General features: G+C 43.5%; 1 protein-coding gene across 1 annotated transcript; it reads right to left on the bottom strand.

Annotated features, from left to right (window-relative positions):
• LOC108939344 (rab GDP dissociation inhibitor alpha-like) lies at positions 1 to 11,160 on the bottom strand. Its single transcript, XM_018760608.2, has 11 exons — positions 10,934 to 11,160; positions 8,625 to 8,732; positions 8,272 to 8,371; positions 8,010 to 8,144; positions 7,621 to 7,819; positions 7,376 to 7,507; positions 7,067 to 7,166; positions 4,726 to 4,897; positions 3,310 to 3,454; positions 2,194 to 2,248; positions 1 to 2,019 (listed from the first exon to the last, which is right to left on the bottom strand). The coding sequence occupies exons 1-11, from the start codon at positions 10,976 to 10,978 to the stop codon at positions 1,867 to 1,869; spliced, it is 1,344 nt and encodes a 447-aa protein (XP_018616124.1). The 5' UTR covers positions 10,979 to 11,160; the 3' UTR covers positions 1 to 1,866.
• Positions 11,161 to 12,612: the final 1,452 nt, after the last annotated feature.

Here is a 12,612-nt window from a genome sequence, read left to right as displayed (position 1 = left end):
TGCCATCATTTTCCATGTGTCTTTATTCATCATACACGGTTTTGACTTTTACCAAACAAATCCACACGTTCTTCTACTGAACTATTAAAAAAAGTCTAAAATGCACATTAAAGTTAATAAATTAAACTCAAATTATTTATTGGAAATGTGGTTGTCTCCATCAGAACTACTTGTACACGATATAAGATGATATGATCTAGTGCTTTCTATACAAGCTGAGACTTCAGTCTGCATTTTTCACTGTGACCATGGACAATTTTTTTTCTTCAGACTTTCATGTTCTTTGTCATACCTTTCACAGCTAAACCTCATACAACACTTCCCAACAGCCTTCGCACTCTCTCCTCCATTCCACATCGTCCTGCCCTCCAACAACTTCAAGCAAGGATAAAGTACCTTCCCTTCCGCCTCTCTCACCCATCCTGCTCAACCCTCACCCATCCTTTAAGAACAGCCATGCGTGATCATCTCACTTTAGAAACTCACATGAACGTCATAACCTCAGCAAGTAAAATTCATCTGCACCAGCTCATATCATTTGAATTTAAACACCTAGAATATTCAAAATATAATGAAACCATCTATGGTTTAACAGTTAAAAGTAAGCTAGACACTGAAAGTAGTCTTCAGAAACTGACAACTGGGAGGAGCGTGAATGCGGCAAGGAGAACAGGTAGTAGCCAGTCCTCTCGTTGGCTAGTGCAGGGAAAAGGGAAGTGTTGCAAAGTAGGGGACTAGCAGTCCATTCATACATCCTGTATGCATCCATCTATTTATCTATCTATCTATCTATCGATCTATGTATCTATCTATCTTGTTTTAAGACATCACATCCCCTGGTACTGGGAGACAGACAGTGTGTTAAGACTGAGAAAGCAGGGTTGACTGGAATGCTCAGTAGCAGGTATCTGAACGAAACACTAAAAGATTGCCCACCTCTCAAGCATTACTTTTGACCCATTTTGAAAAACCTGCTTTGGCTCTTTTTACTACTGTCCCTTGCACCGCAATGGGAGAGAGTCACAGTATAACTTACAGTTCTAAATCTGTGCGAGACGAGTGTGTGTTAATGCTGTTCACAGCAAAGGCAGTTACACCTATGATAAAATCAGGCTTCTTGCGCAATTCTGAATGTACAATGAAGGCGAACGTGAGCTGTCCAGTTTGCTTGTCTGTTTTTAAGTAAAAGAGCTACCCCAGTGTAGTGACATTTAATACGCACTGGAATGTGTTTCAGTGTTCAGACATGTACATGTGTTTGTGTGCACACACTGCAATGCGAAGCAGCTTCAATAACACTGACACCACTGAGCCACTAGTTAAAAAAATAATGGCTAGCATTAGTCAATTTGGAAAACCCTTTTAAAAAGCCATCGGAATCAATGCAAACTTTTTTTTTCTGCTAAAAGCCTCAGAAAGGTCACAAGAGTATTCACCTGTTAGCCAGCAGAAATAAACAACGGAATAATAAATATAAGGAAGTACAGTCTGAAATGGTCAACCCTGCTTTTTGTGCCACTGGGTGAAATAGAGGGAGTAAGAGAGCGACAGTAAGGATGTATCTTTGTGCATAAGCGCGTGTCTCTGTGTGTGTGTGTGTGTGCGTGTGTGTGTGTGTGTGTGTGTGTGTGTGTGTGTGTGTGTGTGTGTGTGTGTGTGCGTGCTTCCAGGGCAGTGGAGCTAGAGAAGGTGGTGGAAGTAGGAGACATCAGAAACACCACAAGGTTATTCCATGTGAATGTGGCTCAACACCCCTAGTGTTTCCCCCTCTTCTCACTCCTCAAGCCCCATGCCCTACCTCAATGTAGTGCTGTCTGCCTCCCACACCCCCCCCCCGAAGCCTCACCCTCCGGAGCACTGCTTCCCTCACTGTTCGTCCTCCCCAAACACATCATTCTGTTTGCGCTTCATGTTCTCAAAATCAAAGTCGCTGCCTGTCATTCGCTTGTAGATGTCCTTGATGTCGTTGCAAGTTGTTTCAAAGTGGGTGGTTGCATCATATGTTCGAGAGGTAAATATCTGTAAAATAATAATAATAATAATAATAAAGTGACATTAAATTTTCACAAACTACACTTGTTCTTTAGCTGGTAGACATGGTTTTTTGCATTTAAATGCATTATTGTTTTGGCCATGTGTAAACACTGAACTGGATTATCACAAGAACTCAGCCTAGAAGACGAAGGAACTGACCTGGCTCTCTGTGCCGTCGTCTGTGGGCTCGTACAGGTCACTGATGGCCACAAACCTGCACGCAGAAGGAGACAGCCGGACTGCTCAGGCTTTGCGGTGATACATTCCATTGTACGAGCAATTTGACTTGATGTTGTTTTGGCTGTCATAATGTCAACAAAGATTTGCTCCTACCAACCTTTAACATATTAATTTAGTACTACTATATACACTGGCTACTGATTTGAACACACACACACACACACATTTTCAGAACCGCTTGTCCCGTACGGGGTCACGGGGAACCGGAGCCTACCCGGCAACACAGGGCGTAAGGCCGGAGGGGGAAGGGGACACACCCAGGACGGGACGCCAGTCCGCCGCAAGGCACCCCAAGCGGGACTCGAACCCCAGACCCACCGGAGAGCAGGACTGTGGTTCAACCCACTGTGCCACCGCACCCCCCTGATTTGAACAGTTTAGTTAAATATTTTCAGACAAATTTTCCAGTTTATTCATTTATTTTATTTAAATTTATATTTAAATTCGTTTATTTCATTACACACAATTGCCGAAACTGCTCGTCCCAAGTGGGGTCGCGGCAAGCTGGAGCCTAAGCCAGAGCCTAACCCGGCAACACAGAGCGCAAGTCTGGAGGGGGAGAGGACACACCCAGGACGGGATGCCAGCCCGTCACAAGACACCCCAAGCGGGACTCGAACCCCAGACCCACCAGAGATCGGGACCCAGCCAAGCCTACTGCGCCACCACACCCCTGTTTATTTCATTACTTTAAATTATATTATTCTTCACCAATCTATTTTCAAAAATGTCTCTTGCAAAGTGAACTCTTCTGTGTTCAGCTATCAACAGCAAGTAAAATGCCAAGGATCATTCACACATTTGATTTAGCAAATTAGGTTAGATATATTTTATATCTTGCTTCTCTAAAGACACTACCTGCTTTGAACCAGCAATTTTTGTGTTACTAAAGTCTATGTCTTTGACCACAGTGCTTCCTGCTACACTACATCTGGCCACGAAGACACAACAAAAAAATTATGAAACAGGCAGGACTACTAGCTACCATACAAAACACCTTCACTATCAGGGACTAAATGTTAGAAAAACACTGACTTCTGATCAATGGGCTCCAGCAACTCCAATGCAGGTTCAATTTCAGCCTCTGGCTTGCTGGTCTCCACGGTGGTGCTGACGATAGCGATGTACTTCCCTTGGGCCGCCACATTGTGGGCATAAGAAATCATACAAACATAGATATCTGCGGGAGGAAGATCATGAACAATAAATGTGGTTGGAAGAAGAGAGATCATACACATAAAAAGGTCCAGAAAAGGTAAAATAAGACAAGCAGTGTAGTCATTATCAAGAGACACATAACCTAATTGTTAGGCTAAATTCGCATAAGACCACACTCCAAAAATGCAATTACTATATGTTCTTCTCCAACTCATTCAAAACATTGCTTATGTACTGAATAACTTTTCTCATTCCACACACATCTCCTCTGTTCTGGTCCCTCCACCAGCTCCCCATTAAGGCAGCATCTAATTTAAGACCCTCACACCAATGCACAGGACCTTTCAGGCTTGGGTCCTCACTACTCGAGTACCTTATCTTGACCTATTGTCCTCAGTGTAACCTCTACTCTGCCTCTACCTGTCTCCTCGCTTCACTTTCTCTCATTTTCACTCATTTCTCAGCCTGATACTAAGCTGTGGAATGAGCTTCCACTCATCACTGGGTCTGCTACCAGTCTCCTGCTCCTCTGCAACCTCTGAAGGCTCTTCATTTAACTTGAAAATGTTCAAAATCTTTTATTATTACCATAATATTTCCCATAGTTTGTCACTGTTTTCTTAACCATTGCTTTTTCAGAATAGTTAGACCTTCCTTTAAGCAGTGTAATTTTCTCTTGTTAAACTTGATTGATGATGCTGAGGTTTAGTCCAGCCCAAGGTTGATCTTGTTAAACTAAACGCGCTAAACAATACTTGATATTGAATTTTTATAATCTGAATGTTATATTGTGATCTTTATATTCTTATTATTCCTTGCTGGATGAAAAATACACCACAGAAAATTCAATAAAATATCAAAATAAAAGGTATTTTCATGCAAGGTGCATGCAATATTTTACAATATTTGCAACAAAAAAATCATTTGTACAACATTAAAAATCACACACACACACTTTCTGAACCGCTTGTCCCATACAGGGTCGCGGGGAACCGGAGCCTAACCCGGCAACTCAGGGCGTAAGGCTGGAGGGGGAGGGGACACACCCAGGACAGGACGCCAGCCTATCGCAAGGCACCCCAAGTGTGACTCGAACCCCAGACCCACCAGAGAGCAGGACCTGGTCCAACCCACTGCGCGACCACGCCCCCCAGCATTAAAAATCATTTGTAGTCAAATTTGTCCAAATCAAACTATGCCTATTTTCATATAATTTTTCTAATAATTTGTAGTGTGTTTTTGTTTTATGAGACAAAGATTAAAAACTGAAGCTTGGACATACTGGCTGCTCACCTGACTTGCGATTGACCTGGTTCTGGGGGATGATAATCTGACATGAGTTGGCATCATTGGTGTTCTTGATGGGGTGGCTGAGTATGCAGATCACGCGGATGACCTGTCCACACTTGCGTACCCGGTCCTGGACGTAACTGGGGTCACAGATGAGCTGTTTGCAGCGAGCCACCTGTAAGAAAGAAAGAGGAATGCAGGGACTGTCAACTGTCACCTAGATGTCATCAAAAAATAGTACCGATTATCTCCGTTACGGGGGGCGCGGTGGCGCAGTGGGTTGGACCACGGTCCTGCTCTCTGGTGGGTCTGGGGTTCGAGTCCCGCTTGGGGTGCCTTGCGACGGACTGGCGTCCCGTCCTGGGTGTGTCCCCTCCCCCTCTGGCCTTACGCCCTGTGTTACCGGGTAGGCTCCGGTTCCCCGCGACCCCGTATGGGACAAGCGGTTCTGAAAATGTGTGTGTGTGTATCTCCGTTACATCATTAGCCATTACAGGTTTTTTTAGTTTACAACAGGGTTCCATTTCAATGACACTGTCATAAATCAAAAAATCTCCTTTCACTGTATGCATCACAAGGATTTATGAACAGTTAAAAGACATGAATGCTATAATAGACACACACACATTATCTGAACCACTTGTCCCATACAGGGTCATGGGGAGCCGGAGCTTAACCCCGCAACACAGGGCGTAAGGCTGGAGGGGAAACACCCAGGACGGGATGCCAGTCCATCGCAAGGCACCCCAAGCAGGACTTGAACCCCAGACCCACCGGAGAGCAGAACCCAGTCCAACCCACTGCGCCATCGTGCTCCCCGTATCCCGTATAGCAAAACACATAGAAAGATAATAATAAATGTTACTACAGTATTTATAATAGAGAGAGAGAGAGAGAGAGAGAGAGAGAGAGAGAGAGAGAGAGAGAGAGAGAGAGCGAGAGAGAGACATCGGGACAGAGCCATTTACATGCTCTATTATTTTCGTTTTGTCCTTTAAAATTGTCCCGATCGTTGACCGACTGTAGCCTAACACTTTTCCAACGTTCGCTGATGTTACACCTTTTTCTGGTCGCTTGATTATTTCCCCTTAGTTTCAATCATGATCATTTTCCTTTTCTTTGATGCATCACCATCACTTGCATCACATTTACACTTTGGTGTCATGATTACGAGGGAAAAAACTAAAAAAAATTATGCTAAATACAGTAACACACGAGACACTGTTAACAGCAATGTGGTTCGACTGAAAAGAAGGAAGTCTGAGTCTTTGCCCTACCTCAGGCCCACGCAACAATGAACTGCCGTAGACTGGCAATGTTTTGATGAGTGTCGCAAAGTTGTGCCCATTTGTTATTACGACACATTGTATGTAACTCAAATTTTTAATATGCTTTACGGGGGTGCTTCGTAACTATGGGTTGTACGTAAGTCAGACGTTTGTAACCCAGGGTCTGCCTGTAATATGTTTTAACATAGATGCAACTTTAAAACATTGCTCCTAATGTAGACGGTGCTTTCACAATAGTGTAACCCAAGTGATCTTTTCATTAACTCAATATTTTCATACTGCACTACTATTTTCACTTTCATTTCTAAATCTGGTTGTTTTTTTGCTCTTCCTTTTCAGCACCAGCAAAACACTCACTTTTTGCTTGCTTGTTAAAAGTATCAAAGAGAATCCCAACTAAAAAGTTTTCCTAACAAAATGCAATCACTGCTAGACACACATAATAAAAAAAAATGGGTGTCCTGTGGCAACAAGGCTAGCCGACTGTAACATGCATAGCATGACACAGTTGTCGTAAGTAGATGTTATGACAAAACATCTGGACTTGAAAATACTTTGAGGTTAATGGACTGGCCACCACAAGTCCAGCTGATCGTAAATCGAATTATGTTGTAACTTGAGGAGCACCTCTATAACCAGGTGTACACTATATGCTCAGTGCTCAGTACTCACTATATAGGCTCAATGCAATCAACACAATTTATTTTAGCAACCACTGTGTGTGAAATATTTTCCATAGTTTGTAACCAACACTGATACCAGCACTGAAGTTTTACTTGACATAAGGAAGGTTAATGGACAGAGAAATAATAACAGTTTTACACAGTAATACCCTTTTCAGTTAGAATAAAAATGCAGGTGCATTTCCTAATGCCATTAATGAGCCAAACTGTGTTAAAACCATAAAAAACATGACACTAAGTTTATAAACAGAGTATAGATTCACATGACAAAATCATGAGTTAAGCCAAAAAAAGTTCACATTTAATTTTTCAATACAGTCCAGAATAAGATGTCAAACAGTCTCTAGCATAAAAGCGGATGGTTTTTCTTACCTCTCCCTCTGACTTCACTCCAACGACTCGGCCATTCTCCATCACAATCTCGTCCACTGGTTTATTCAGCATGTACGTTCCCCCATAAATTGCACTTAATCTAAAAACAAACATTTACATGTTTTACAAATTTACAAATGTAAAAGCCTGTCTCCTTCCTTCATGTACAAGCATACACATGTATCTTGATATGAGTCTAGCACTTAGTGCTTAGGTATAACGGTTGTTTTTGTGTCAAAAAACATCTTCATTGAGAAGTTGATTCTATATTACCGGAAAAACAAGTGCATGAATAGAAGGCATGCTGACCTGGCAAAGCCCTGGGGCAGCTCCCCCAGGCCATACAGAGGATAAAGGTAGGGACTCTTCCCATAGCGAGCCAGGGACTCACTGTACAGCTTGATACGATTGATGGTCTCCAGACAAGGCTGATCCAGGTAACTGTGTTGAACAGACACCCCAAGATAAGAGCAATAAGAATGGTAAAATATCATATTACGTTATTGTAACAGTTCTCAGTGTTTGATTCCTTGCAGAACTGCAATCATACTCACTCATCTGTTCTGTAGAGGGCAAGAGCATGGCCAGTAAAATCAATGACATCCTGGCCCAAGTCAAATTTCTTGTAGACGTCCCTCATGGTGGTGAGTTTGGGGTCAACGCCCTCAAAGGTCTTAGGATCATTCTCATCAAAGTTTGCCACAAACACTAGGAATTTCCTGAACCTTCTCTTCTCAAACATTCCCATTAAGTCTGAGCAGAGCACAGTGAGGAGAGGTGCACAAAAACAGTAACTGAGCAGGATGTTATACAAAAGTGTACTTAATACACAAGCACTTTCTTCCAGAAAAGTTGATTCCATATTGTACAATATGGAAAACATTCTTTATTCTTCTGAGCAGTTGTTATTTATACTACATTTGTCATGCACTGCCTGCCTTACTTGAAGCCAGTGCCTCTGTCTCAGTCGAGGGAACCTTGTAGATCTTTCCTCCCTTGTAAACAAAGCTCCCTTCCACAACCTTAAAGTCCAGATACCGAGTCACTTCTGTGTAGAGAAGCATCTTCACCAGCTGGCCTGTTCAATTAAGAAATATGCTTAATATTTTAATGATGGATATCATCTTTCCTTTGACATTGTCAGGATTTCTTTACTATGCTCTCACTCACACACATTTAACATAATTTCACAACCAATAACTAACCATTGGCCATGAGAAATTTGGGAATAAGGTCAACGTTCCAATCTCGACCCCGACCCATTGATTCCGGTGGGCTGTCAGGAAGACCAAAGCGCTTGTAGAGCTAGAGGAGAAAAAGCAGGTTTCTTAGACACATCTCCAATATGCAGACTGTCAAGGAGCTTTCATATATCATAGATGCAAAATACAAAAGATTTTGTATATAAAAGTTCAAGGTCAAAGTCAAAAAAAGGTAATCAAATCATATATTAAATTCTCAAGAGCTTCACGTTTATAAAATATAACAATTGTTTTGTATGGATAACACTATGGCTGATAAGATGCTTTGAATCCAGCCACTGTGTTTTTTGTCTTACTTCCTCAAGGGGGGTGATGGAGGAACTCTCGCCTCCATAGTAGGGGTTCCGGTCCATGTGAAGAACTTTTTTGCCGTTCACAGACATGATCCCAGAGAGAATACATTCCTAAAAAAGACATTTACAGTCAAACAAGAACAGCTCTCCTAAAAATTTATCTATAAATAAAGTAGTAAAGCAGGAGTGAAAAAAGAAAGAAAGTAAGATAACACGAGGACACCAGGACTTTTCAATTAGTCATTCAATTAACTCTCATTCTGTCAGAGTAAATATATAAGTCAGTTATTGTGAGTGAAAAAGGTAAGGTGCAGAAAAAACTTTATTATATGACAAAATTTCAGGATTTCAGGATGTCTGGTTACACGAGGCTTAACATAAGAACAAGTCTTGTTCCCCCACCTCTTACATCGCCATTAACTCAGTAATTTTGCAAAAGCTATAAAAACATGGGGGGGGGGGGCGCGGTGGCGCAGTGGGTTGGACCGGATCCTGCTCTCCAGTGGGTCTGGGGTTTGAGTCCCGCTTGGGGTGCCTTGCGACAGACTGGCGTCCCGTCCTGGGTGTGTCCCCCTCCTCTTCCGGCCTTACACCCTGTGTTGCTGGGTAGGCTCCGGTTCCCCGTGACCCCATATGGGACAAGCAGTTCAGAAAATGTGTGTGTGTGTGTGTGTGTATAAAAACACATCACCACCAGAAATGACAGCCTTTCCCAGTGAATGACAGACTTTCCACACAGTGACTGGGATGTAGGCAGTTTGGTTTATACAGTTTTGCTGCACACTTATCATGTTTCCTGGGGTACCGATCATATATGTATATATATATCCACACTTCGGGAAGAGGGATCATTTTAAAGTGTAAAGCACTGTGAGTACACCCTCTGCATCTTACACTGTGAGCTGCTGCTGCTGCTGCTGCTGCTTTGGAGCCGCAGTGCATGCTGGGATATGCGCTGTCTTCCAAAACCCCACCCATGCCAGGGAACACACACGATTATAAATACTCTTTCCAACATCTAATAAACGGAATGATGAAGAACACAGTCCACATTTCGCGGACACAACGGTCAGTATTCAGCACATGGTAGAATACACATTAAATGTGTTTTTTTTTTTTTCTTTTTGAGAAAGAAACGTTTTTAAATATTATTATCAACATTAAGTAACGCCAGAAAAAATTAATGGAATAATAATTAACATCATCACGCAGCGGTTACCGTTCAACACAGAAATAAAAATGGAAACGCACGTAAAACGTGACATCGTACCGATTTTACACGATTATAGTGTTATGCAACGCTCCATTGTGCGCTGTGAGCGCGCACGCGCGCGCGCGCAGATTTTGTCACGAGCTTCTTCATCAGTCGGTCGGGATGAGTTGGAGGTTCCCTTCTGTGCTGTCAGAGGAAAACGCAAATAAGGAGCTGTCCTTTTTCGTCGAAGTCGGCAAAATGCGCCGAATAATTTCGCTGGCGTTTACTTATACAGTCGTGCCGGGAATAAAAGCGTAAAAAAAAAGCATCCCGAACGACGTCCAAGCCGCGGTGGTCGACATTTCCTTACTCGCGCCTCCTCCATTTTAACAGGATCCGATCGAATGCTCCGCAGTAAACATATAGTAAATATATCATCTCTTCATTTTCTTGTGTCAGTTCTTAAATGAATGAAGTAGACGCACGTAATAATCATGAGACATATGTATGCCATGGTATGTACAGTACTGTTGCCGTTTTTTCGCCCTTGTTTATGCACACTACATTTGATTTGTGAAATGATTATGACAACATCGACGGAGAAAAGAGAAGAAAACAGTCGCGTGTTTAACCACCGACTACATGATTCCTACTAGGCCTGTCGCTCCGACACACAGGACGCGCCACTAGTAGCCACAAGCAAGATCTGATTCCAACGGAAGGATCTGTGAATCAATGCGCACCACAACGTTTTGCTGTAACATATAATATCTTTGCCTCATCCAGTTTAGCCTAGGTGAACGCTGTCAGCACACAGATCATGAGATGTCGTCTTGTTTCGTGTCTCGCTGCTGTGTTCATCTGCCTCATTTTTCTGGCTGCGCCCGTTGTCCGCTCCCTCGTCGGCATCGAGCGAGCTCCTGGCTGCTGGCATGAGAAACAGAGATGCAGACGAATGCGCGCGGAAGCACCCGCGTAGGGCGGCACGGTGCGAATCCCGTCTGAGGAGCGGCAGTTATACGCCGAGAACTGAGCGCAGGCAGGCAGGCAGGCAGGCAGACAGACAGACAGACACATACGGGCTGCAGACGAGCGCGTCAATATACAGTGTACTCACTGTGAGTCCGGTGCCCAGGACGATCACATCATACTCCTCATCCATCTTCGACTATCCTCAAGTTCGTCAATGCAACAAAGCCAAGCTCAGTAATTATTTTTACTACTTGTTTAAACGCACCAGATAACGTTGCAATTAATTTCTTTGTGTCTTTTAATTCAATTGCTAACTGCAACGCACAGCACCGCACCCGGTGAGAAAAGACCAAAGATGGCCCTTTCCGTGGAGCTGCTCCTCCAAACCCAGATTCATCCGCGTCGGGAAATAGTACAACGCCCTTATGTGCAACAAACCCGCTGTTTCGCATATAAAGCAGAAATATTTTCATGAAATTATATTGCACTCCCTCCAAAACTTCGCGTTAAATGTGCATCTTGGGTGGTTTTACAGTCTTACGTATGTATAAATAACCTGAAATGGTTTTGTGCACTCGCATTCATACCTGACTCCGCTGAAATAAGTGCGGATTGTGACCTTGGTGCTCAGGCTGATATTCCTCCGCCGGCTGCGACGCAGCTCTCGGCTCGAGCAGACAGCCGCGCGCGAAGCGGCGCTGTGGTGCTGAGGAGAGGGCGGCTGCCACGCGGCTTGCGGGAGCCTCGCTTCACGGTTTCACGAAGCTGCTTCCTCCGTTTAAAGCGCGAGCTGAACACCAAAGCGTCTCACCGAGGACAGTAGACCGAATTATAATGTCGCTTATTAAAAAAAGCATGCGTGGGTGTAGCAGCGGTGTGGCGGAATGACGTGTTCCCCAGTGGGTGCCAGAACGGTGTCCCACCCGCAATGTGAATGTGTGTTTAACTCCACCGAGCGTTCTTATTAATCATATTTCTGTGCCCCACGACACGCGACATGCTGTTACGTAAACTCTGTTAAAAAGTGTTTGCAGTGGCAGTTATGTGATGTATAAACGTGTATTTTCACGCGATCACACTTGTTTGTCGACACTATTCTTCAGCAGAAATGCGCACCACATGGGCGACAACGGGAAAAAAACTTTGCGTGAATGAAGAACTCGGCTGAAGGAGATAAACATGAGCAGGTCTGAAACGTAGAAATACATGTCGATGTGGGTTTAGGGGTGACTGCGTGTGTGCGCGACAGACAGCAATAAACATGTACGCAGGTTCGACTTTCAGGACCACGGAGAGCACCAAGGTGACGGGTTTTGTTTCCGAGACACTAAAGAACGGTACCCTCTCTTGTGTACGATCGTCCTAATTTAGCAACACAACTTTTTGTAATATATAGACAAACATAGTTATCATTAGACAGGGAATTAAATAAAACATCTGATCCCCTGATCTCTGTTTTGAATACAGTAATATTCTTGAATGGGATACAATTCAGAAAGGCAGTGCATCTTCTTGATCTAATAAATACTGTAGTGTACAGCCACCAACTACAGCATTTTTACTACAGTTGTTATTATTTGCTAGAACCGTTCGGACCATTAGGGGTCGCTGTGGTGCTTGGACAGTACAGTACTTGTGCGAATGACAGAAAACACGCACACACACACACATACACACACACGCACACACACACACACACACACACACACACACAGGCTCTTCTAATGTCCCAATATGCGCATGGTGCCTGCTGCACTGGGAGAGTCGGACCTTGGTGTTTGGGGCTTTTTCAAATCCCACATCTAACACTAAGTTTTCTCTAAG

The sequence above is a fragment of the Scleropages formosus genome, chromosome 19 (assembly GCF_900964775.1).
Source record: "Scleropages formosus chromosome 19, fSclFor1.1, whole genome shotgun sequence".
Taxonomy (NCBI): Eukaryota; Metazoa; Chordata; class Actinopteri; order Osteoglossiformes; family Osteoglossidae; genus Scleropages; species Scleropages formosus.
The sequence above is the reverse complement of the archived record's forward strand: the minus strand, read 5'-3'. Positions and strand labels throughout refer to the sequence as shown.

Excerpts from the sequence above, each read along its gene's own strand:
- LOC108939344 (XM_018760608.2), bottom strand. The coding sequence starts at position 10,978 with ATGGATGAGGAGTATGATGTGATCGTCCTGGGCACCGGACTCACA. Across the intron at positions 8,733-10,933 it reads TCCTGGGCACCGGACTCACA|GAATGTATTCTCTCTGGGAT; the intron begins GTGAGTACACTG and ends TGTCTTTTTTAG. Across the intron at positions 4,898-7,066 it reads GAGTGAAGTCAGAGGGAGAG|GTGGCTCGCTGCAAACAGCT; the intron begins GTAAGAAAAACC and ends TCTTTCTTACAG.